This window comes from Phodopus roborovskii, unplaced genomic scaffold (genome assembly GCF_943737965.1).
Source record: "Phodopus roborovskii unplaced genomic scaffold, PHOROB, whole genome shotgun sequence".
Lineage (NCBI taxonomy): Eukaryota > Metazoa > Chordata > Mammalia > Rodentia > Cricetidae > Phodopus > Phodopus roborovskii.
Genome location: NW_026126446.1, coordinates 1,573,775 through 1,599,882, shown reverse-complemented (window position 1 = coordinate 1,599,882; position 26,108 = coordinate 1,573,775). Strand labels below are relative to the sequence as shown.

Below are 26,108 nucleotides of genomic sequence, written 5' to 3'. Positions count from 1 at the left end.
CTGGTAACCTCAAGAAAAGTTCATCTACACCCTTCTGAACTCTGTGGACACTGCAGACATGTGATGGGAATACATGCACACAGGCAAATACTCCTAGATATAAGATCTTCAACTGTTTTTTAAAAAATCTACATCAGAGTTCAGCTATTCTGGCTGGGGATGTAGCTCAGTGCTGGAGCACAAGGGTCCAGGAGTTCAGTCCCATAAGAAGAAAACAAGAGCTGCCATAGTGGACCCCCGAACACGCACACATGCACAAGCACACACATACACACACACCCCTCTCCACTGTCCCCTCCTATCTCTCCCCACTACCTTGATGTAGAATTTGGATGGCACAGCTCCTAGGAGGCCCTCCAGGTTTTACTTTTAGGCAGATGGCCTATCAGTTGGCCTATAAGCTTGTAAAGGAGGTGAGTGAAAGCCAGGGAATGTAGGTGTGGATTCCAGAAGCCAGGTTCTTAGAATAGATGATAGAGATAGTTCTTGGGCAAATGAACCCAAATATGCACCTGGTTTCAAAATCTGACTCCAATCCAAAAGGGCATTGAGCAAGTTCCTTAACCTCCCTGAGCCTCTGTTTCCTAATCACTATAAAAGTTATGTCGATTTTTGCAATTAAATGAACTAAAGTACTAACTTCAGTGTGCTGTACCTGATAGACTCAGTGTATCAGAAACAATATGGTAGGGGGAAACCAGCTAGAGTCCAGAAAACAAGGTCAGATTCTGGTGTTATTGCTAACCAGCTATATGGCTTTGAGCGAATAATTTTACATCTCTGGGCTAACTCTTGTTATATGTGAGAGTCAAATTTTTCACAAAGTGGGTTGATAAACCCTTACATGTGCTGAGTGTGTTCTATCTCTCAGAAGGCCTGGCTGGCCTCCTCTGTGTCCTGTGATGAGGCTGGCCCACCCAGGGGTGTGGTGATAGGGTTAGTACTTGTGTGGTTCCTGATAACCTCAACTGTACCAAGGAGGAAGGTGGGATAAGATGGGCCCCTGGGCTGGTTGGGAGGAAGCTGAAGGGGACTGAGAAACAGAAACACAGCAGGGCACACTGAAGGATCCTAGCATCTCTGGACTTGTTTCCACTTTTAATTTGCTGTAAGACTTTGGGTAAGTAACTGCCCCTCTGATCCTCAACATCCCCATTGTTTGCAGAGCAGACATTCATGCCTACCATCCTCTACTTTCTGTAGTTTTTTGTTTTTTTTTTTTTAACTTGGCTGCTTAGTAGCCAAAAGGTATCTCCAAAAGGAAATGTCTAAAATGGAGCTAACAGTTCAAGCCTTTGTCCCACCACCCTCTTCCTGCCTTGTCCCTGTCTCTCTTGTCCCCTGGGTCAGAGCATCCGCCCTAAGAGACAGCCTCTTGGCTGCCTCAAGATGGCCCTTCCTTCTCCGCCTCCTGGCCTCCCACTGCTCCTCTGCTTCCTGTCTGCTCTCTTAAAGCCAGGTTCAGGCCAGGCCAGTGCCGTTTGGTGCTTAGAATCATCCCAGCCTATTCCTCCACCTGATAGATCCTCGAGGCTGCAGAACAGTTCAGTCACCCTCACTCACCACCGTGAGGGAACACTGTCTCTTCCCCACTGCCAGATTCACACACTCTCCAGAAGAGAGTCCAAGCCCTGTCTTCTTCATCCTCCTCCTCCTCTTCTTTTCTTCTTCATATGATTTTCAGAACATTTTTTAATTTTTAATATTTTTTTCTTATTTTATATATTGATCCCAATTCCCTCTACCTCCCATACCTCCCACAGGCTCCCCCCCCCCATCCCATCCTCATCCACTCCCCAGGGAGGGTGAGGCCTTCTAGGAGGGATCATCAAAATCTCAAATCATTTGGGGTAGGACCTAGGCCCTCCCCCGTGTCCCTAGGCTAATGGAGTATCACTCCATGGGAAATGGCCAGGCCCTGTCTTCTACAAGCTCTTCTGCCCTCCTCTCGGGGTCCATGGGTCATGTAGGCCTGGGCTGCCTGGCTGTGCAGTGCATTCGTCAGCCCTGCCTCCCAGGGCTAGCCTGTGACTTCCAGAAGGCCCTTGTGAGGGTGCTGCTGTGGGCTGGCACACAATAGGTGCTCCTAAAACAAGGTGGCACCCAGGCTTCCTTCAGTCATACGTCGCTTTTTTAGCATGCAGTTTTGTCTTGTGCTCACTGTGATGAATTATTTGCTCTGTGCTAGAGTCTGTGTGTGGGGAGAGTGTGGTGTGGGAGGCAGAAATGAACCCATCACAGCCCTTGCCCTGTAGAAGCTCTGTTAACTGGCACAAGATAAGCCAGTGCCGCCGCCGCCCCCCCCCCCCACACACACAAAGAAAACAGAAAAAACAAAACCTGTTTTATAAGAGGCACTGTGAAGTGGACTAGAAGGAAGCTATGAAGGGAGAGGGCAAAAGCTGGCAGCATGCTTACTTGAGGGGAGACTGTGCAGAGTGGAGGCCTAGGGAAAGAGGACGGCTTGCCATCACAAAACAAACAATTGGGCTGATAGAGTGCTTGCCTGGCATGCACAAACGCCTAGGGTTCCTGTCTGAGGATCACGGGATCCTAACCCTTGGGAGATAGATGCAGAAGGATCAGGCAGACATCATGGTTGGCTGGCGTGGAGGGCCCCTTGGTTGCAAGAGCTCTTGAGAGGACCCTGTACAGGGAAAGTGCATTAGTGTGTTCCTCTGTCAGTCACACTGGCAGTACTTGATCTTGATACTCCTTGTGCCTGGTGCCGCAGCCCGCATACCAAGCAAGGTATTAGCAGTGTTTTGCATGGCAGCTGAATTCCAGGGCATTTTTTTCTTACTGCTTATCTAAAATACTTGCCAAACAAGTTTGAGGCCAGCCTGCATTACATAGTGAAACCCTGCCTCAAAATCAAAACAAAACGCTAAGGTTGGGGCTGTAACTCAGTTGTTGAATCCTTGCCTGATATGTACAAAGCCCCTGGGTTTGATCCATGGCACCACAAAAAGGAAGAAGTCACATCTCAGTCTGCCATATCATGAACATTTTTCATGGAATAAATGAAGTTTAAATGTTGCAATGATCAGTGCTTCTCAAAATACAGACAAGGAAGAATTATTTCTGTTTCTCTATTCCTAAGTTTCTGATTTTTTTTTTTTTTGCTAAAATATGATTTAAAGTTACTAGTAAACTATTTTTTATTTAAATTTTTTATGTGCATTGGTGTTTTCTCTGTATTCATGTCTATGTGAAGGTGTCAGATCCCCTGGAACTGGAGTAAAAAAGACAGTTGTGAGCTGCCAAGTGGGTGCTAAGAACTAAACCCTGGGTCCTCTGTTCTGGAAGAGCAGCCAGTATTCTTAACCACTGATTCATCTCCCCAGCGCCTGCAAACTGTTTGTTTTTAACCAGCAGTCCTGTGAACTACAGCCCAAATGCTGTCATTAGATTGGAATTGCTCTGAAGCTTCTACAGGTGTCCCTGACTTAGCTTGTCCAGGAGGGGCAGGAGAGAGGGGAGGCAGGAACCTGAAAGAGCTGTCTTGCAGATGGCACCTTGAGCACAACCATGTCTTATGCTTCCTGTTGATCCCCCACAGAACTGAGTCTACAGCAGACACCCCAGGAGCCTGCGTCCCCTCTAGCAGACTGCCCTGTGCTCTGCTGGCCCACACCATGCACCACCAGTCCATTCTGCACAGCGGCTACTTCCACCCGCTGCTTCGGAGCTGGCAGACCTCTGCCTCCACCATCAGTGCCTCCAACCTCATCTATCCCATCTTTGTCACGTGAGTCCCCAAAAGTGTGACGGGCGGGCGTTGGATCTGCCTAGGGTTGGGGGACAAGTGACTGGAGCAGGCAGTATTGTTAGGAGGAGGGAGTCTTAAAGTGGGCTGTCAGTTGAAACAAAAGGTTTTGCAAGTGACCTATGAGGTTAAGGACAGTAGTCTTTGGAGCCATACAGGCCCCGAAAAGAACTCAGTCGCTCCATTTGTAAAGTCAAGATTACTCTTGCCATTCTGAGCTTTGGTAATTAAAATGAGGAGGAAGCAGCTGGGTCAAATGCTGTACCTGCATAAGAAGCAATTGTTAAAAACAGTCAAGTGATTACAATTGTTAGCAACCACAGAAGGTTATTTGTGGAGTGCTTACTGTGTAGCAGGTACTATGCTACACACCTGCATCCATCATCTTATTCAGTACTGGGCTCTACACAAGGACTAGAATCCTCATGCCTCTCAACTCTGGAGGGCAGGGTTTATTGCCTGTTTGGCTCACTGTTCTGATCAGCGCCTGGAACACTACCTAGCACATAAGAACTGTTCAACTAATCTTCAGTGGGTGAAGAAAATAATCCATACAGAATCTGGGTGAAGAGCCTAAAGCTGAAGGAGGTGCTACATCTTGGCCAAGGCTTAGACACAAGGACTCTGACCTCAGAGTTCAAGTCCTTCCTGTGACTGTGGTTCTTTTGGTACCGTATTGCTCTTACTGTCATGCTATTGTTATTCCTGTTATTATTTCAGGCCCTGGGCTTGGCCAGGCAGGGGAGCCAGACATGGGATCCCACCTCCTCCTACCATCTCTACTGCTTGTCCTTTCCCAGCTTCCATCCATCCTTCCCAGTCACACTCATCATTGGCCCTTTCCACAGCCAGCAATCCATAGCCCTCCCCTCTCTTGCAGGGATGTTCCTGATGATGTCCAGCCCATTGCCAGCCTCCCCGGAGTGGCCAGGTAGGAGTCTTGATGGGTAGCACGGGGGTGGTGGAAGGAGAGATTTCATAGGTGCAAGTGTCAAGAAATAGAGTCACACCCGGCAGGGAGCAGAGCTGGAAAGACACTGTGGAAAGAAGGATTTCTTGGAGACTAAACTGTTAGCTAGTATGGAAGGCAACCTCATAAAGTAACAAGTTTCTCACCATGGGGGACATTGTGGCAGAGGCTGCTGCAGGCAGGAACTGAGCTTGAGATGGGACTTGAGTAAAAGCCCTGAAGGAGTCTTCTACAGCTACGCTAACTCCACAGCTCTGCTGTCTGTGGCCCGGTTTGGCTCCTCCATGGTGGGTGTGTCACTACTTGGTCCTGGACTGTGGGCCTTGTACTCTCCTGGTACCTACATAGCTTGGCTCTTCACTGAGGGCATCTCACATGCTAGCCTGTGTGTTACTACAGAGCTACATCCCCAGCCTGCAGCTTGGCTTTTAACAGAAGCACTATTCAAAGGGGTGGAGGCCTGGGCAGGGGACCTGTTCCCTCAGCACTTCCTGCTTCCTTGACCTCCCCCAGGTATGGCGTAAACCAGCTAGAGGACATGCTGAGACCCCTGGTGGAAGCAGGCCTGCGCTGTGTCCTGATCTTTGGCGTCCCCAGCAGAGTTCCCAAGGTGAAAAATGGAAGAGTTGAGAAGGGAAGATGAGGGCTGGCTTGGCAGGTGGCTCAACTGGTAAAAAGCTTTGCTGCTCCAGCTTGAGGACCTAAGTTCAGTCTGAAGGCCCATGTTGAAAAGCTGAGCAGGCAATGCATGAATAATCCCAGTGCTGGGGAGGCAGAAACACCGGGATCCCTGGGGTTTGCTGGGCAGCCAGTCTGCCAGAATCGGGAAGCTCCAGGTTTCATGAGGACCTGTGGCATGGTGCTGCACACCTTTAATCCCAGCATGAGATTGGTGGGACAGGCAGCCTCTCTCTGAGTTCAAAGCCAGCGTGGCCTATATAGCTAGTTCTAGGCAAGCCAGAGCTATACAGTGAGACTCTGTTTCCAAAACAAAAACAAAAATTAAAATTAAATGGAGCATGATTGAGAAAGATACCAGTTTTTACCTATGGTCTCCACATGCATGTACGCACGCATGCGCGCGCGCGCGCGCACACACACACACACACACACACACACACACACACACGGGAGGGAGGGAGGGAGGGAGGGAGGGAGGGATGGAGGGAGGGAGGCAGGAAGGGTAATACAGAGTGAGGAAGGATTGAAGTGCCACACTCACAGTGCCCTTGATCTGCCCTGTCCAGGCTTTGGGGGTCATAATTGCTTTGCTGTATTTTTTGCCTTTGACCCCAGGTCAGGAAGCTCATGAATAGGACTTTGACACCTTAACTGTTGATTCAAGCCCCCTCTCCAGGCTTCTGCTGTACCCTGTGCAAATGGGGCCAGTCTAGTGCATCTTCACGTACAGTCTTCGATGAGATAGAAGGAGAGGGCTGGTGTTGTATTCTTCAGTGGCAACTACCATGCTTTCTGAAAAACATCTGTGATAAACATACTTCCTGTACTTCCCTGTGTCTAGGATGAACAGGGCTCTGCAGCTGACTCTGAGGACTCCCCAGCTATTGAGGCTATCCGTCTGTTGAGAAAGACCTTCCCTGACCTTCTAGTGGCCTGTGATGTCTGCTTATGCCCCTACACCTCCCATGGTCACTGTGGTGAGCTCCTCCATATCCTGTTATCCAATCCCAGTCCCTGCCAGGGGTGGGGCACAAGCAAGTTCCCAAGGTGCAATCCTGTATCTTGTCCCCCAGGCCTCCTGAGTGAGAATGGAGCATTCCTAGCTGAGGAAAGCCGACAGCGGTTGGCAGAGGTAGCATTGGCCTATGCCAAGGCAGGTGAGTGTTCCTCCTAGTAGCAAGAACAGGGAGGTGGCAAATGGGCAGGAGAGATCCAGAATTCTGAAGGTCACCCTCTATCCTTCAGGATGCCAGGTTGTAGCTCCATCAGACATGATGGATGGACGTGTTGAGGCCATCAAGACTGCCCTGCTAAAACATGGACTTGGCAACAGGGTATGAACTGAGGGCAGGGAGGGGTGTGAGGATGGATGGAAGGAGAGGGCCTGAGCCAGCCCTAGGAATATGGCTCAGTCAGTAAAACACTTGCTTGCAAGTGTGAGGACCTGAGTTTGGATCTCCCAACCCATGTAAAAAGCAGGCATGGTGGTGTATGCTTGTAATCCCAACGATGGTGAGGTGGAGCTTGCTGGCCAGCTAGCCTACCCTTGGTAAAGTTCTAGTACGGCACCTAAGGAATGATGCTGAAGTTGTTCTCTGAGCACACACACATGAACCCACATAGACACAGTGAATCACAAAATTGAGGGCAATGCTGGATGAGGCCTCTGGGTCCCATCTCAGCCTCCTTGTCATTTCACCCCTGGGGTTTGGAAGTGCTGACTCAGCCTAGATCCCATTATCTTCTCTGTAGGTCTCTGTGATGAGCTATAGTGCCAAATTTGCTTCCTGTTTCTATGGCCCTTTCCGGTGAGTGGCACCAGCACTGGTCTGTTAAATTCCTGGCCCAGTCGCCTGAAGCTAGACCCTAGCATTGTGATATTCTTTTGCAGGGATGCAGCTCAGTCAAGCCCAGCTTTTGGAGACCGCCGCTGTTACCAGCTGCCTCCTGGAGCCCGTGGCCTGGCCCTCCGAGCAGTGGTGAGTGAATTTAAGCCCCAAACCTACCTGCCCTTCCCTGCCCTATCCTATTCTGTCCCATCCCAAGCACTGCCCACATTTCACCCTTATCCCTAGGCCCGGGACATTCGGGAAGGAGCTGACATGCTCATGGTGAAGCCTGGATTGCCCTACCTGGATTTGGTGCGGGAAGTGAAGGACAAGGTGAGCACAGAATGCAGGGGAGGAAAGGGTGTCCCCTACGGTGGACCCTAAATGGAGGGGCCCCAAATCAGCAGGCTCTGAGCCAGAAACAGTATGCCCCTAAACAGGAGCCCTCTCCCACCCCTGCTTAGGTACTGTCTTTTTTCATCTGCCGTGGCTCATGGGTGCCTTTAGGCCTCTCTGGCTGGACAGTTTCTGAATGAACTGGGCCCTTAGGAGCCATGATTCAGACTGGCCAGGGAGGAAGGGACAGTCACTTTAACCCATTTGCCATTCTCCACAGCACCCTGAGCTCCCCCTTGCAGTATACCACGTATCAGGAGAGTTTGCCATGTTGTGGCATGGAGCCAAGGCCGGGGCCTTTGATCTCAGGACGGCTGTACTAGAGACCATGACGGCCTTCCGCAGAGCCGGTAAGCAGAGGTGGGGTTCGTGACCTGTGCCACAGGGCCTGATGGGCATCCTGCCCAAGTAGGAAAGCAAGGTCTGAGAAGCTTGGATTCTTTGCCCAGAAGTTCTGATCACTGGGTACAAGTGGAAAAGAATACGGGGAAGGGCAGAACAAATGTGCAGTGGTGACGGAAATGGAACCCCTGTATAACTTTTTTGGTTGTGAGAACTTGGACAAGCCACTTTTGTCAATCTTAGGGTCCTTGTCCATAGACCGGAATAAGATAGCTACCTGGTATGTATGTGTCCTGAGGAGTGCCTGACATAGTACACAGTGTATGCTTATTATCCTATAAATGGGAGCAGGTTTTGTTAATATCACACACCTTCCTGGTCATCAGGATGGGTTCAGGTAGGGCCAGAGGTTTAACAGCAAATGCCTGTTCTCCTCTCTCACCAGAAAGGTCCATAGAAACAAGCACATTGCGCACTGTAGCTCATCACTGAAACCCATGGGGAGACAGTGGGATCTAATTTAAGTCAGCCCTGGCTGGATCTGAGAGGGACATGGCAGGAGGAGAAAGACCTCAGCCAAGTAATGTCTGTAGTCTGGTCTCCATGCTGCACTGGGCCTCAGTTTCCCCAGACCAGCAGGCCATTCAGGTTTGTGCTTGCCTGTTTCTTCTGCACACATCACACATCAGCAAATTAAGGCCCAGCACAAGAAGAAAATGACTTGTTTAGAGCTGTCTGCAGCCTGGCTCAATCTTAGGCTGTGACACCTGGCTGTGTCTCTCCATGGTGACCTTTCCCTGCCTGGCTCTCATTTCCTAAATGTGCAAGGAGCTGATGTCACATCCCTCTCATTTTTGTTTTCCGTATAGGTGCCGACGTTATCATCACCTACTTTGCACCCCAGCTGTTGAAGTGGCTGAAGGAAGAGTGATGGGAGAGGGTGTAGGACTTGATCTTGACAAAGCTCCCTTGGGCCTTGAGAAGTGAAAACCAAAGTAAATGCTGCTGTTAGAACTGTGCCCTGTGCCCTCTTTCTGCCTATGTTGCTGGCAGGGTGCAGCACCATGGGTGGTTTCTGCCAGCTTGCTAACCTCCCACTCGAAGCTGTGTCTTCAGGCCCTCCAAGAGCTCCACCTTGGCTCAGGCCAGAGACACACCTCCCTGCTCTTCTGAGGTGTGGCTTCAGCTTGCCAGGAGCCAAGAGCCCCAGGCCCAGATGTGGGGCTTTGGGACGAGAGGAGAGCAGCTGGTTCTTGAACCCCAAAGAAGACTTATTAATGAGGATCAAAACCCAGAAGCAGTAGGGATTCCTGGCTCCTAGAGATGGCAGCCAGCATCAAAAAATCTTTATACACAAGACAGTTCTTGAGAACCTCTGCCCAGGGCAATTTGGACACAGCAGGACAGGCAGCAGCTTGTCCTTCTAGAATTTGTACCGAGAAATGGGAGTCAGATAAGATGCTACAAAGCAGCTGTAGAAAGAAAGGTCCAAGACAAAATCTGCCTGAGTGAAGACATTGGAAGGACAAAAAGGAGACATGTGTAGAGGCCCCTTTAGTAGGAGTGTGGCAGGGCTGGAGGGCAGTCCAAAAGGAAGGTGGATAACAGCCTGGAACTTGGAATGGTTACTTCTCCACCTGGCAGCGACCTTAGGTTTTATTTGGCAGCCATCTTAAAGATGTTGGCATAGTTTGGTTTGGTTTGGCTTGGTTTGATCCACTAAGGACTGAATCCTGGCCTCACCCATCTAAGCAAGTACTCTGCCACTAAGCTGTGCCTCTAGCCCTTCAAGAGACAATCTAGAAACAGGACTAGAGATTTTGCTAGAGGGGAATAAGGATATCTTTGTGGATTTCTGAAGCTGCCCAGCTAGTTTCAATTCTGACATTTGACACACACAACTGCCACTAATGTAAGTTAGGGCCAGTTTGAAGCGCACCTGACTTCACAGTCCCTACTCTAGCACCAAAGCAAGTTCAGTTCAGACTTTAAAGTGAAATCATCCATTTTTAAAATGTAGAATTAATCAGTTACAAACTGGCAGCTCCTGCAGTCAGACTGGTCCCAACTCTGGGTGGCTTTCATTTAGAGCTGTGACTAACTCACCTTAAGAAAGGATCTTCCAGGGCTTTGATAGCCTTTAATCCCAGTATTTGGGAGGCAGAGGCAGGCGGATCTCTGTGAGTTCAAGGCCAGCCTGGTCTAGAGAGCTAGTTCGAAGACAGGTTCCAAAGCCACAGAGAAACCCTGTCTCAAAAAAAGGATCTTCCTGTTTCTGTCCTGGAAGGTAGCCTCCAAAGTCAGATCTTATGTTTCCTTTCTGAGAGCCTGAGCCTAGAGCACCATCTAGAGCCCAGATCCCTAATTTGAGACATGTTATCATTAGGCCAGAGGTATACTAGACTAGAAATAACTGTCTCAGCTTCTAGACCTGTTCCATTGCCTCTGAGCTCTTTGGTTGAAATAGTTCTTGTGTTAGGGATGGCTTTCCCAGAGTGGTCATCACCAAGTCAGTGTAGAGAGCCAGAAGGTGTGTTGCCCTGCAGGTACAACAGTCCCAAGGATGTAAACATGTATCCAGGAGCATATGGTAGACACTGAGCAGACACAGTGGCAAATGTGAAGTTCACCTGGTCCTGACCTTTGAAGGATCGATGTTTGGGTGAGCATCTAAGCTGAGACTTAATTGGGCAAGAGCGTTCTAGGGAAAAAACCATTGTGCAAAGTTCCTGGAACCAAAAAGGAGCTAAATGAACACAGGGCTAGTGTGGCTGGCACACCAGGAAAGGTATAAGAACAGGTGAACTGAAGTGTGGAATTTTAGGTCAAATCATACAGGGGCTTTGATGCCACATTTCCCAAACTTTATTCCAAGAGCAAAAAGCATTTCAAGGATATCAGCAGGAGAATGACCGTATTATATTTTCTCTTAGTAACACCATGGCATGATGCTGATAAGATGTTTGAATCGTGTGGGTTATAGTGACCATAGAGATTTGATAAAGGAGATGTACTTAGGATATAATTAGGAGGTAAGTTAGACATGAGAGATGATCTTGCTTGTCTGGGTAGCAGGTGGACCATTTAGTAGAGAATGCAGGTTCAAGGTAGGTTTAGCTTTGGGTCTTTGGCAATGAGGACGGTCTGTCTAGAGATTTGGTAGCACTCCACCAAGGCTACTTATATTTGGCAACACTGGGTTAGGCTACAGCTGCAAAGAAAACCAGATGTGGCATTGCCCCAACTCTGCCTTTAACCAATCATGACACCCCTGAGTAAGCAGCAGTGGATGTATGGCTGGCCCTTCTGTGTGATCAACTTTGCGTGGTGGGAAGACCTAGAAGCTCCCTTTCCTTCAGGTGTCAGTCTGAGTGGTGTTCCCTAGAGTCAGGTCTTGTCATCTAAAGTGTCCACCTGGTGGCAGCTACACACATCTCTGCAAAGCAGTCACAAGCAGATATGGGTTGTACCTAGGCATTAAAGCAGGATTACCAGGACTTTGAGATGAACCTGAGCTGCAGTGAGGTTGCTTTTTGTTTGTTTGTCATTTGGTTTTTTGTTTTGTTTTTTAAGGCAGGAAGGGACTGAGAATCATCTGGAAAGGTTAAAGTCAGCCTGTGAATATGCACCCTACCCCAGGGTAAAGAATCAGATTTTCAGAGTCTGGTGAGGCATATCAACCTTCCAGAAGTTGCTGGATGGTAGCCATCCAGGATTCTTCTCAATGAGTAATACTTGGTTTCTCATTCTCTCAAATGTGCCTGTTTAGGCTGTAGGTTGTTCTTTAGACAGGCATTTTAATCAGCTACTTAACTCTAGGAGTGGAGAAGACAGTTTCCAAGTCCCTGTGTCATGTGGACTGCCAGTTCCACACAGGAAGAGCCTTTGATCTGTGGTGGACATTACTCTGGGTGTTTTTGGTTGCAGGGGCTAAAACCCAGTTAAATAGAAAAAGCAGTTCAACTAGTTTTTATGCCAGGATCTTGATACGGTCAGATGTGTCCCTGGGTCAAATGCTTAGCCCTTGGCCTTGCATAGACTTTATTACTAGATAAGTCTTCCTGTAAACAACATGGTCCTCATAACTGCTGAAACAACCCCTAAGGTTTGTAATCCTATAGAAAGACCCTTGCTGTCCCAACCCTGTCATAGATCTATGGTTGCTCTGCTTGGGTCACATGCCTGCCATTTGGCTCACTATAAACTAAGAAGAGATGGGTGACATGGTTGAACTGCCGCATTGTGGGATAACTAAGCCTCAATGGACCTGACAGCTGGCATAGAGCATGTGCAGTAGATGTCTCCTGAGCCAGCTTGGGTCTGCCAGAGGGCCTTGACAACAGCAGCTGAGTCTGACAAAAGATGATGACCTATGGACAGTGAGTGACCACATCACCTCAGCAGATGCCAGCAGGGGATCTCCTCCCCTGGGGGTGGGTTGAGAAGTACATAAGGTTTACCCCTTCCTGGAATAAACTGAGCTTGTTATTTCAACTTGTTTCCAGTGCCTGTGTCGTTGATGTTGTCTACTTTCCCTTACCCCCAAGGGAAACTCGTCAGGACCCAGCAACATCTGGCAGCCTACAACGTGTGGGGCTCAACATGGGTAGTGAGCCTGCATAGGGTTGCTATCACTGTTGTCGTTGCCACGGTAATTTTGGGGGCCACTTTTTAGCGACAGAAAGTCACTGCTGAATTCAGCTTGAATGACCCAATCTTGCATTCACTTTTGATGTTTCGGCCTGACAGATCCCTTCTTGCTCTCAGTGCTGGATAGCACCCCTGACTGGTGTTTTTTGGTAAGTTGGCCCTTCTGTGTTGAGTGTTCCTTCAGTCCTGCTGGGGGACCCCCTCTCTTCTTTTTGGTGTTTGTCTTGTGAAAGTAATGAAGAGGCACATATTGTTGGTCCTAGTTTACCCGGAACCTCCATATGAGGATTGCCCCCCCCCCCAGGAGGTAGAACCAAGTAGCAGCTCCTGATCACTGCTCTGGTCCAGAGACACTATGCCCACATCCCTTTACTCTATTACCTGCCTACATTTTCACTATGGGAAATCTCATTGTAAGGAGGCTCATATTGGGCCCTCAAGTCCCTATTAACCAGTGAAGGGTGTTGGGCCAGAACTGTGTACCTAGAAAAATTTTGGACAGAGGCCATTGTTTTAGTGCCTTGGATCTCCCCAGAGAATATATGAGATCCTAATCTCTGGATGCAGGTTTTGTTTCTAGCTAGGAAGAAAGAAGTAGCCTCAGGAGTGGCTCCTCAGTTATCCCTTTATCCCTATTATGATTGGTAGCCTCTAATGAAGGCTGTCACAGTGTTTCTGAACTGGCACTCTGCCTATGATGATCAGGCTGAATCACAGGCTCGTATAAGTATACAATATAACCGTCCAGGTAACTCATGACATGCTCATAGGTCATAGGCAGTATGTAAACTCCATTATTCTGGCTCTAATTGAATTGCAAGCTTACTTTCAACAGGTCTCCAACCTGGCCTTTAAAGTCCTAAAGACGCGCGCCTGTGCGCGCACGAACACACACCATCTGCATATTTTCATAACCTTACCCAGCAGCAGGGCTGATACTGACTTTCTGGCCTGAGTTAATGAGGCAGTGGAATAGAGGTGCTGTAATGCAGTAATTGCTGTTTGCAGTGAAGACATCCATAAATGGGTAATAGCAACTAAAGACCTTGATCCCAGCAATGGCCCCGTATCTGCTCTAATAGCTTCCCTTATTGCCCTTTTCACTGGCAGACAACAAAGGGAGAATGCTCCAGCAACACCAACTGACAGGATGTGCTGGGACTGTGGCAGGCCTGGCTACTTACGAAGGAATTGTCCACCGGCCAAACCAAAAACTAGATGCCCAAGATGACATAAGGGTTTTCATTGGTCCAAGGACTGCCGTTCTCAGCCTGAGGAGGCTGAGGCTCCTTTAAACTCCAAACAGGCGCTCCTCGGCCCTGCAAGTAAAAGGAGGCCCTGCAAACCAAAGATTTTTTTGGATGCTGCCCACCTTCCCTCACTCCCCTGTGGTAACCATTTTCCTGGATGAGCAGCCCTTCAAGGGATTGGTGGACATGAGTGCGGACGCCACTGTATTAACTGAGACTGCTTCCCACATTGGAAGTTTAAACCTGACTACCCAATTAGTGGAGTAGGGGCCAGCAGGCCTCTTAAGATAATCACTTGTCCAGTTTATTGGAAGGACCTAGAATGAAATTGGGAGCCATTCACCCTATCATCTCTACTGTGCTGAGAAATCCTGAGAGCGAGGGTACAATTGCATCTTTCCACAGAATGCCACCACTCCAATATGAATATCATCCAGAGATATTCGTCATGCTATGGACCAAGTAACCTTGCCCAAAGAAGCAGCTTCAGATGGGTGATGTATATTGCTGTGGCTCTTTATGCTCTTGTTTGCTCTGCATCTGTGGAGGATTTGTGGGCCCTTGTCCCACTACCCCCCATTCTTTTGTCCTTGGCTGTTGATTCCCGGGCTTACCCAGTTTTTTTTACATCTCATTCAAGTAGGAGTTGCCTTTCATGGACCTAGTAACTACACATAGAAAACTGGAAGGCATGTGGTCCATGGAAGAAATACTCTGCTTTACTATAAATGTATCCTCTCTCAGTCCCTGTGCAAAATTATATAGCATGACCACAGGAGACTTTCAAGGCCACCTCACTTATGGAACCATATTGGACTTGGAACTTCTTGCCCCATTCATTAATTACAAACATCCGTTAGTTCCTCCAGCAATATCCTAGCCACCTAGATGTTCAGTAGTGTCTGGACTGTCCATTTCCATAGGGCTCCCCATCCCTTGGGAACATTGCTAACCTGTTTTCTCCTCTAGATTTGCAGGAGATTATCCAGTACAGCCTGATAATCTCCGACTTGGTATGTGGAAGCTTACTGCATTTGATGTCTCCTACCTTTCGCTGCATATACCCAGAGATCCCATACATGTTGGATATGACCTGATCATGGGCAATTGGGACTTATGTGTCCCCTCTAATTGTTTTCATTTGCACCCTGTAACACTTCTAAAGTGTGGTCATCTTTTTAATGGGACCTACTTCCATAAAAAAATATAATGGTCAATGGACAGGAAGGAGTACTCTAATGAGACACAAAAAAAATATCAAAATAACTAGAAAACCACCCAATCTGTGTCCAATCCCCCCTTCTTCTTTGTAACCAAAGCTTCCAATGTCAGAGATATCCTCCCTGGAGATGTGTTCCTTGACACCCTGCTGGCTGGGATACTCACAAACAACCATTCTATTGAGAGAACCAGCACCTGTTGTCAATGCTACCCACTTCTACACCATTATCATTATGGCCCAAACCCAATTAGAGGAGGTGGAGAGGACAAAAAGAGACTTTGGAATTATGACTGCTGTCATTGCGACAATTGTGCTGGGAGTGGAGGGGCGGTGGCCAGAACAGTATCACTAACACAAATGGCCACCATGGCAGAAACCTTAAATCTAGTCACTAAGTCTGCTGAGGCTCTATATCAATCAAGAGATCATTAATTGACATCTTTATCAGGCTATACATATATTTCAACAACAAATTGATCTTTGGCTGAGGAATTGACTTTGATAAAGGACATGTTGTTAGTGTGTGACACCCCCCCCCCGCAATACTGAGTAATTTGTCTCACCCCCTACAAGTTTTTCAAGACACAATACATAAAAGGGACTTGGTTGCACAAGTTCCTCGATGAAACATGACTAGGGTACCACCCATGTTCTTGGAGACTGATTTTTTTTTTTTTTGATGAGTATGTGGAGCAATTAAAAAGCACTCTTTGATCCCTCCTCGATGCTTATATATGCTTTGCTGGGGTCTTCCCTTGTTTAAATGTCTCCTGCAGCATATTTGGCAACAGGTAGTGCATGTATAACTTACTGAAAGACAAAAGGCTACTTCCTGACCAACCACCTTGACAGCTCACCAGGATTGATGCTCTTCTAGGGCTGGTAGTCAAGGACAGGTAAGAGTCTGTTTGGCAGATCGACCAAAGATAGGCACAGTCCATTATGCCAAGCCCTCCTGAGGTGGGGACAACAAGGCCAGGGCAAAGTACTGTAGCTCCCACTGGGAGTGTCCTGTAAAAATAATAATAATAAAAAGGGTGGGAAAGTGGGAACTGATCCCCAGTGGGCCTGACAGCTGTCGTAGAGCATGTGCAGTCGATGTCTCCTGAGTCTGCCAGAGGGCCTTGATAACAGCAGCCAAGTCTGACAAGAGATGATGACCTAAGGACAGCAACCACATCACCTCAGGAGATGTCAGCTCAGTGGATCTCCTATCCTGGGGCAAGATTGGGGGTGTATATGCTTACCCCTTCCTGGCATAAACTGAGCTTGTTGCTTCAAGGCCTACATTCCACCACCCCAAAGGGACACCCATCCTGACCTGCAACACCCCATTACATAAAAGGCTGACAAGGCCTTGGCTCTTATACCACTGATCCTCTTTGCCTGAAATGCTTTTCCCCTAAATCTGGGTGGCTTTCCTTGTATTTTATGAGCTGGACTGTCTTTTCCTCAAATATGACCCAACAATTTCTCTAAACTCACCCTCTATATTTGGATTAGTAAATATAACAAATGCCAAAATAACAATAGTTTTAAAGATTTACTTCTTGGAAATAGTGAGATGACACACAGGTCCGATTGTTTGCCTTGCAAGCCTGACCCAAATTCAACTCATAGAACCCACTGTGAAAAGAGAATTAACTTCCAAAACGTGTCTCCTGACCACCACATGTCAATTTTAGTACTGTGTGTGTGTGATATAATTTGCTTTCATAAGCAACCTTGGGCTGGCTTGTCAGTTTGTGCAGGCAGTGGGGCTGATCTCAGTGCCTATCTTGTTCTGTTTACTTCCTTTTTCATCTCATAATCAAAGATGGTAGCCTTGGCAGAGTGTGGTAACATTCTTATAATTCCAGCACTGGATAGCTGGGGCAGGAGGATTATGAATTCAAGGCTATCCTAGCAGCATAGCAACAACTCAAAATAAATCACATGTGTGAGCACCAGTGGGTGGGGAGCATTGGGATGTCATAATCCATATTTCCTAACATTGAAAGGTAGGTACCTGTTGAGAATGGGGAAGTTGAGAACTCTAGTTACTAGTACAGCCACTTCAGGAAACTGGCTCTATCTACTGAAATGAAACATACTTAATGATGTCACATCTAGGCATTTATCAAAAGTGTATACTGGGGGCTGGAGAGATGGTTCTGACATTAAGAGAGCACTGACTGCTCTTCCAAAGGACCTGAGTTCCTAGACCCACATGGCAGCTCTCAACTGTCTGTAACTCTAGTTCCAGAGGAGCCGACATCCTTACACAGACATATATGCAGACAAAACACTAATGTTCATAAAATAAAAATTAATTAAAAAAATTTTAAAGTGTATACTGATGTTCTCTGAGACATTTAGAAGGTTCACATGTGCCTTCTGTCCTCAACTATTTAAATGGGAGGATCACAAGCCGAGGTTGAAGATCAACCCAAGACAAAATTGGTCATAATCACACTTTCTAATATGTGTGACCATCCCAAACCAGAATGAACCCAAATGTGCTCTATTCAGATTATGGAATGTTACAGTTCTGAAAGTGAACAAGGCAGCTGCACATTGTGATGAGGATTAATAAAAATTAGAAGCAAGGAAGATACAAGAACATGGCTGCTGTATTGCTCCATTTATACAGCTCACAAATAAGTGAAATTACAATAAAAAACCAGAAGGCCAGGGGTTAGATCAGTGGTAGAAAGAGCACTTGGCCAGTTGTGGTTCAATTCCAGCATCACACACATAAAGAAGTAGGTCATGGTGACTAAGGCTTGTATCTTAGCACTTAAGAGGCTGAGGCAGGGGGATTGCTGTGAATGAAATAGAGCAACCATATAGTCTTGGTTACCATATGAGATCTTATTTCAAAAGGGGGCAAGATGGAGATTTTTGATACCATTTGGGGGATAAGCAACTGAAAGCAGACATGCTCTAGACATCTAGATTGGAAAGGGTTCTGGGTAGCAATTGCAATGGTAAACATATTGTGAAAGTTTAAAAACATACTTTAAAAAAGCATGTGATTTTATTATTGTGTGCCCAAAGTCTGGACCCCCCAAACCACCAAGAGACCCGATCTGATGCAAAAGCAAAGAGTCTTAAATTATGAGTTAACTCCGGTCCTCTGTTCATCTGACACATCAGGTGGGATAGGAGGGACCCAGAAGCAGTGGGGCAGGGCATATATTGGGGGTAGAGCAAGGGATCTGCTAGTTACTTAGTAACAGTCTCAGGACTGGCACAACTCTCGGATGGGGGAACCTGTCCTGAGTTGACTGGTCAGCTGCAGCTGCAGAAAGGTTGCTGTGCCTGGAAGCCATCTGGGGCCATTACTACCTACTGCATTCTACTATTATCAGTAAAGCACATCCAAAACCCGCCACCTAACTTCTGATTGGTTCCTTACCACATAGAGGGTATCTGGAAGTTTCTTCCCAGTAATTAGGGCAAGGTGTAGGGGGTGGGGATGCTCAGCACATCCTGCTGGGTCAGGGGCCTACATCTTTCTGGGTCTTTTCTGCAACCTGTCATAGTTGCCAAAGCAGGGGGCTGGGTGAGAGTCTGGGCCCTTCACAATGTCTGTCTGTCTATCCTAGAATTTATTGTGTATTCCAAGCTGGCCTCAAACTCATATATCAGTCTGCCCTATGCCTCTTGGGCACTAGGATTAAAGGCAATGCTACCACACCCAGCATGTACATTTTTTCTGTGTTTTAACAAAAAAATTTTAGAAGTAAATGAAAAATTAAAAGTAATGGGGTGTGTGCCTGGCAGGTGTGCCCCTGACTGGGTTTCCTTGGTGTCTTCAACAGGAGACTCAAGGAGAAAAAAAATGTTTCATATAATATGAAACTTGTTTTCCCAAGCTAGCATCCACATAGCAACAAGCCACGGGACATAGACTAAACTAAGAAATGAAACTGTCAGGGAATTTCTGTAACCTAGTTATAGGATGAAAACATATCATTTGTCCATTGGAAGGAATCTTGCTCCATAGCCAAGGCTGGCTTGATACTTGAATGATCCTTCCACCTATCCTTCCTAATTGGGCTTACAGGTGTATATCACCTGGCCAATCAAAAAGAAGCTAGATCCAGACCATCAGAGACTACCACTATCTTTCCTGTGACATCCCAGGCTTATTATTATTATTTATTGTATTTGCTACTCATAACCTAGCAAACCTAACAGAGTCTAGAGGCCCAGCAGTTAAGTCGATGTCATGACTCCAGGTGAGCAGATACACACTGGTAAACACTCTCTGGAGATGTACAGTGTGGTAGCCCTGTGCTCCTGGAATAGGACCCCAAACGAAATTCTTAAGCATCTAGCAGTCTGTTTTCTCATTAAAAAAGAATCTTCATAAACCCTCAGAGGTTTTGTGTGGACTGTCTTCATACCAATCATCCATCTTGATGCCACCTCCATACGGAGAGACTTATGGAATGACAGGTAACATTAATTATCTTGGAAATCCACTTAAAGCTAGCCTGGATTCTGTTGGAAGGTACTTTGTCTAGTCCCCAAGGTGTCAGAGTTGGGATCAGAAACTAAAGGGTTAGGCTAGAGGTGACCTGAAAAGAGACACAGTCATGGATTCTCAGATTCTGTGAAAGACAGGTGTGATATCCTGGCTACCCTTTCTACCTTGATTTCTGAGAAAGAAGCTGGGACACAAAATCAGTCTGGCAGGTGAGCCCGACGGTCCATGACTGCACTTCTGAGGCCCAGTGAGAGAAGGTTGAGTCCATCCAAAGTCCACAGAGCCTCCAGGAGATAAAGTGCTTTAATAGAGTGTTGGTGGGGGAGGGGAAGCAAAGAGTACTGGGAAGTCTCCTGCCCCCACCCCTGTCCCCTAACCAAACCCTTGGCTGCACTTACAGCCCATTCCATGTAGTTACTTGATTTTTGCCTGTCCCTTCCATGTCCATGCAAATAGGAAACTGCCATTTTCCTGCTGTGTCCTCAGTGAAGAAAGACTGAGTCAGGTAGAGAACTCTGGTTTAGCATGTGGCAAATCGAGGATTTGAGGGTGCAACTCTGCTTGTTGGCTTTGGACACTTTTTTTCCCCCAAAGGTAAACGAGTATTTCAGTTATAAAAACATGACTCTTCCTTCCCCTTAAGACAATTTTTCAAAAAGTACCTAGGGTAGACAAACACTGTGGTGGCATGCTTATAATCCCAGCACTTGGGAGGCTGAGGCAGGAAGATGTTCACCGCCAGCTGGACCTGCACAGTAGAACCCTATCTTAAAGTGTCTATATTACTGCAGAGGACCTTACTACCTCAGCAACCTTTGTGGGTGTAATTCCCTTCTATATCTGACTGGGGTCTCTCAGAACAGAGAAGGACAGGGCCTTGCCAGAGTCCTCACTACACTAGTAAAGACAGATGGTGTAAGCATAAGGCACTCGGGAGCCAAGGATACCACAGGTCACAGTAAGCATAGCAGCTTACAGCTCTGCTCCAGGAAAAGGCTTCCCCAGTGTATCAGCTCTACTGCCACAGGGGAGGGCTTCCCCAGCGAAGTTGTTACTTCTCTCATCCTCTCCATTCCTGGGAAAGAAGGTCTCACCCAAACCTCCTTCAAGAGATCCATAAACTGAACAGGCACAGGGTTTATATAGGGATTCTTAGGGGCAGGGCCCCTCTCCCCCTTTTCTTTTTCTTTTGGTTTCTCAAGGCAGGGTTTCTTTGTACTGCTTTGGAGCCTGTCCTGGAACTCACTCTGCAGACTAGGCTGACCTTGAACTCACAGTGATCTGCCTGCCTCTGCTGGGAATGCTGGGATTAATGGATTGCCTCTACCAATGACCAGTAGGGGCGGAGTTTTTCCGGGGAGATTTCCAGGGTGAGGATTGGTCAGATTTCAATCCCTGAGCTCAGAGGGCTAGATCTCCTGCTCAGGGACTGGTTGGTTTTCTGCACAGGTTTTGGGTCAGATTTGGCTGTTTTCAGGGCCAAAGTGTATTTCTTTCACTGGTCCATTTTAGCCTTTTGGCTCTAATTTTTGGGCTAGGATGTATTTCTTTCACTGGCTCTGATTTCAGGGCCAGAGTGTGTTTCTTTGGTACTGGTTTCAGGGTCAGGGTGCATTTCTTTGGTTCAGGGTGCAGGGACAAATTGTTCCTTTGGCTGGCCCTGTTTCCCTACAGGCTGAGCCCCACATCCCCCATCCTCAAATCAGTGGGAAGCAGGTCGCTGGGGACGCTGGGGTGGTGCACGGGTTAGAAATGAGAAACAGAATCGCCTGAATTGTGATAGTAATAGGGGAGGTGGGGAGGAGCGTGGAAAGAGGAGATGAGACAGTGAGTGACCTTGAGAAGCAGGATGGAGGCGCAAAGGCCATGGGATAGGAAGCAGGGGGCTACGGGGTAAGAGAAGGGACAAAGAGGCAGGAGAAAAGTAGGGAAGGAGACCAGCACGAGGGAGGAGCTCGGTGACGTTTCGAGCAAGGCGGGGCGAGAAGTAATATCCAGTTCCAGGGTTGCGAGTGTCTGCGCGTCTTTGCGGAGCCTGTAGAGCAGCGGCTGCTTCTCTGGTCGCTTTCCCCCAGCCAGGTGGGTGCGGAGTCCCTGGGTGGGGGCCGCTGAGCCTTGGGGGCGCCGTGCAGCAGAGCGGGGAATGCGGGAGCCCTGCCAGCGGCGGACAGGGTCTTCAGAGGCTCCCAGCCCGGGTCACACTGCTTTCAGGGTGGTCAGGTCTGCAACCGCCGCCCCCAACCCTGCTACGCCTTTTGTTCTGGGGCGTAGCTGAGCCAGATATGTCCCGAGGTCTTTCGGATACAGTCTGGTTACTGACTGAGCCTCGGCCTACCCACTTGAGCAATAAGAGCCCCTTTAAAATTGTCTCCCTGTTTCAAGCTGACTTAAATCCTCCTCTTCGTCACAATTCTCTAAGCGCCCCCACTTCCACCCCACCCCGGACCTCTGTCTGCACCTGTTGGCTGCATTATGAATGAATCCGGGCCCTTCAGATTCAAAGAGATGGCTTTGTATGGCAGTCAGGTCTGTCTGGGTTAGAAACCTGCAGTCAGTCTCTGACTCCAGGCAGAGAATTGGCCTCTGGGCTTTGGGTCAGTCGCCCTCCTGGGCTGACCTCCCTGGCAGTTGTTACTAATTTCAGGAAGGATGGAGAAGCTGCAGCTCAGGGCCAGGTAGGAACAGACTGTCCCCTGTTCCTTCCCTATACATGCTTAGCATAATCCAGTCTTTGGGTTCTAATCCAGCCTGTATTGCAGGCTGTGACCTTAGGCAAGTAACTGTCCCTCACCTGCTCCATCATCCCCTCACCAGCTATGTTGTTGGTCAGGGACTTTCCTCTTTTGACATTACTAGTAGGACATTCATTACTAGTAGGTTGTTTTGTGGGGGCGTTTGTTTTTGTAAGTTAAGTTGGAGAATTCACTAATGATATTTTAAAATAGATTTAAGCATGAGGGTTAGGAGAAAGTCGAGCATACACAAGTGTGGAGATGGGTTTCTCAAAGAAGGGACACATTTATTCATAATTTTAACAGGGTCATGGGTTGAGAGATGGCTCAGAGGTTAAGAGCATTGCTGCTCTTCCAGAAGACCTGGGTTCTGTTCCCAGCAACAACATGGCAGCTCAACTGTCTGTAACTCCTGTTCCAGGGGATCTGACACCCCTGGCTCCACAGGTACCAGACATGACTAAGGTGCACTTACATGAAGGCAAAATACAGCATACAGATAACAGTCATAACTGCTTCCTGACTGACCTACAAGGCTGTATACCTGAGCTCAGCTCCACCCAGAGCACTAGACTTTGCCCAGCCTCGGGTCTCCCCCAGAACTTCAGCTGATAAGGAAATTCCCTGAGTTCAAAGCCTAACTTGGGTTCTGGACTTACAGCCTCAAGCCACATACTGACTTCATTATGCTTGCTTTCTAGTTTGTTGTCTACAAGGGACCGCTTCTTATTTAATACCTAGAAATGCCACAGGGGCTGGAAATCTGTCTTCTTCCCCAACATCCAGCCCAGAAATTTGGTTTGAAGCAAATGCATAAATCATTTTAGTGCAAAAATCTTGGTTGGGTTTTATTTTTTGAGACAGGTTCAGCCCAGGCTGGTCTCATACTTGCTATGTAGCCAAGGGTGACTTTGAACTTCTGATTCTCCTGCCTCCAACTCCTAGTCACTGGGATTATATATGTGTGCTGCAGTGCCCATCATAATTCAGTACTGGGGATCAAACTCAGGCTTTTGGTATGCTAGGCAAGCACTCTACCAACTGAGCCACAACTCTAGTCTAGTCCCGTGATCTTGTGAGGCCAGCACCCTCATGTCTCTCTTCCACATGAGATTCAACAGGTGTTCAGGGAGTAACTCCTCAGGTTGTGAACTTGGTCCATCAGGATGTGGAACCAGTGTCTGACATCAGGGCCTCAGAGTCCATCTCACCTGCTTGATGTTCTTTCCAGGATCTTATGCTGAGAGACATTTCCTAAGTGCCTTGCTTGTGTCAACCTACAACTCTGACCTCCACAGCCTGGAAAGGAGCCACTGATAGCTTGTGGAGGGGTGACCTGAGCCAGTTCAGTGTCTCCTTTGGTCCTAGGAACTTGGTCTCCATGGCACACCGGCTGCAGATGCGTCTGCTGACGTGGGACATAAAGGATACCCTGATCAAGCTCCGCCGTCCTGTTGGGGAGGAATATGCCAGCAAGGCCCGGGCCCATGGGCTTGTGGTGGAAGCCACAGCCCTGGAACAAGCCTTTGGGCAGGCATACAGGGTTCACAGCCACAACTTTCCCAACTATGGCCAGAGCTGTGGCCTTACCTCCCGTCAGTGGTGGGTGGACTTGATCCTAAACACCTTCCACCTAGCAGGAGTCCCAGATGCGCAGGCCGTTATTCCCATTGCTGATCAGCTATACAAAGACTTCAGCCGCCCCTCCACCTGGCAGGTGTTGGAGGGGGCTGAGACTACCCTGAAGGGGTGCCGTAAACGGGGTCTGAGGCTGGCTGTGATCTCCAATTTTGACCAACGACTAGAGGATGTCCTGGTAGGCCTTGGCCTGTGGGAACATTTTGATTTTGTTTTGACTTCTGAGGCTGCGGGCTGTCCTAAACCTGACCCACGAATTTTTCATAAGGCCTTGCAAATTGCTTGTGTAGAACCTGCAGTATCAGCTCATGTTGGGGATAGTTACCTCTGTGATTACCAGGGGGCTCGGGCTGTAGGCATGCAAAGCTTCCTGCTGGCTGGCCCAGAGCCTTTGGACTCCTCAATCAGAGACTCTGTACCCAAAGAACATATTCTGCCGTCCCTGTCCCATCTCCTGCCTGCCCTTGACCTTCTGGAGGCCTCAAGCCCTATGTCATGAGTCTGATGAGGGAAGTAGCTGGGACCAAATAAAGATTGGAAGCAAGGAGTCCCTTCTTTCTCCCCCGCTCCTACAGAGGGAGGTGTCTTGACCCTCCCTCTGCAGACTCCACAAATTATTCTGATCATAGAACAGCGAGGGCTTTGCAGTGGCCTAATCTCTGAAGTCACTTATTAATCAAACCTGTGTCCCTTTTTATTTATTTATTATGATGATGTGGAGTGGAGTGTGTGTGTGTGAGAGAGAGACAGAGAGAGAGAGAGACAGAGAGGGAGAGAAGGAGGAAGGGAGAGAGAGGGTAATTTTATAGACTCTGGTCTCTCCTTCCATCTTTACATGGGATCTGGGGATTGAACTGAGATCATAGAGTTGGTACAGCGAGTGCTGTATGCACCCAGCCAACTCACCAGTTCCCCTTGTCCTTTTCTATAACCCCTGCTCCCTATCCATGGAGGGCCCATCTATTCAAAGCCATGTTCATTTTGGTTTTTTGAGGTAGGTTTTCACTGTAGCCCAGGCTTAGTCCACACTGGCCTGGAACTCATGATCTTTTCTCCATCAGCCTTCTGAATCCTAGGCTCACAGGTGTGAGCCACTTTCAAGAGCTAGGGACATGGATCAGTGGTAGCGCACTTGTCTAACTTGTGAGCCCTGGGTTCAAACTTTAGGTATATTCTCTCTCTCCTCTTTTTCACTCTTTACAGCAAGGGCTTGTTGTCACTGGAGATCTGAAACCCCACTGTGCAAAACACAAAATCAAAAAAGCCCAGAGACGCTGAAATAGAAATCCTTTCCCCAACCTTGGAACCTCAGAGTTAGACGAATTTGAAGGTCAAGAGTGCTGGGCTTTCCACTAGCACCCTTGACAGGAGGACACTATAATTGGTTCTAAGAAGGAACACTGTTGACTTGTGCCTGCCCTGCAGCAGATACCCTGCCTGCTACCTTTCTTTTTCTTTTTCTTTCTTTTTTTTTTTTTTTGTTTTTGTTTTTGTTTTTGTTTTTGAGACAGGGTTTCTCTGTGTAGCTTTGGAGGCTGTCCTGGAACTCTCTCTAGGTAGATCAAGCTGCCCTTCAACTCAGAGAGATCCACCTGCCTCTGTCTTCCAGGTGCTAGGATTAAAGGTGTGGGCCATGACACCTGGCTGTTTTTTGTTTGTTTTTTAAATCAGTTTTCCTTCCCGTCTTACCTATATAGCTGGTGTCTACTAGATATATCTGTGCCTTTGTGCATTGCTGGCACAAGGGATACAATGGGCTATAAGCACAGACAAGCACAAGTGTATATACTCTAATATTCACAGCAGTGACTCTGGAGGGGACTCTCACCTGGGAATAAAGTTTGGGTAGTATCTGAACAGGTAGAGGGAAGAAGGGGGGGCATGTCTGCAACAACCCCATGAACTGTGAGCTCAACTCTGCTACAGCATCCGAGTTGGTAGTCAGGGCACCATGGCTTTGAATAACCCAGTAAGCAGTCCTAACAAGGTATTCCTTATATGAGCATGGTAGCACATGTCTGTAACCCTGACATTCTAGAGGTGGAAGCTACATAGTGAGTTCAAACTAGTCTAGGCTATGGGAAACAAACCACAAATGAGCCTGGCGGTGGTGGCACACACATTAATCCCAGCACTCGGGAGGCAATGGCAG

At 47.9% G+C, this 26,108-nt stretch overlaps 2 protein-coding genes across 2 annotated transcripts; both read left to right on the top strand.

Moving 5' to 3' along the window:
- Positions 1 to 3,551: 3,551 nt before the first annotated feature.
- On the top strand, positions 3,552 to 9,006 carry Alad (aminolevulinate dehydratase). Its single transcript, XM_051187921.1, has 11 exons — positions 3,552 to 3,751; positions 4,650 to 4,700; positions 5,253 to 5,349; positions 6,262 to 6,397; positions 6,494 to 6,577; positions 6,666 to 6,754; positions 7,173 to 7,228; positions 7,312 to 7,399; positions 7,496 to 7,582; positions 7,866 to 7,995; positions 8,857 to 9,006. The coding sequence occupies exons 1-11, from the start codon at positions 3,639 to 3,641 to the stop codon at positions 8,916 to 8,918; spliced, it is 993 nt and encodes a 330-aa protein (XP_051043878.1). The 5' UTR covers positions 3,552 to 3,638; the 3' UTR covers positions 8,919 to 9,006.
- Positions 9,007 to 21,588: 12,582 nt separating this feature from the next.
- On the top strand, positions 21,589 to 24,503 carry Hdhd3 (haloacid dehalogenase like hydrolase domain containing 3). Its single transcript, XM_051187920.1, has 2 exons — positions 21,589 to 21,665; positions 23,550 to 24,503. Exon 2 carries the CDS (start codon positions 23,700 to 23,702, stop codon positions 24,453 to 24,455), a length of 756 nt encoding a protein of 251 aa, XP_051043877.1. The 5' UTR covers positions 21,589 to 21,665; positions 23,550 to 23,699; the 3' UTR covers positions 24,456 to 24,503.
- The last annotated feature ends 1,605 nt before the right edge of the window (positions 24,504 to 26,108 follow it).

What these genes read in the sequence shown, in the direction of transcription:
- Alad (XM_051187921.1), top strand. Translation starts at nt 3,639, where the DNA reads ATGCACCACCAGTCCATTCTGCACAGCGGCTACTTCCACCCGCTGCTT. An exon ending in TCCCCAGCAGAGTTCCCAAG is followed by an intron (nt 5,350 to 6,261) that starts GTGAAAAATGGA and finishes CCCTGTGTCTAG; the next exon opens with GATGAACAGGGCTCTGCAGC. An exon ending in AACATGGACTTGGCAACAGG is followed by an intron (nt 6,755 to 7,172) that starts GTATGAACTGAG and finishes TCTTCTCTGTAG; the next exon opens with GTCTCTGTGATGAGCTATAG.
- Hdhd3 (XM_051187920.1), top strand. Translation starts at nt 23,700, where the DNA reads ATGGCACACCGGCTGCAGATGCGTCTGCTGACGTGGGACATAAAGGAT.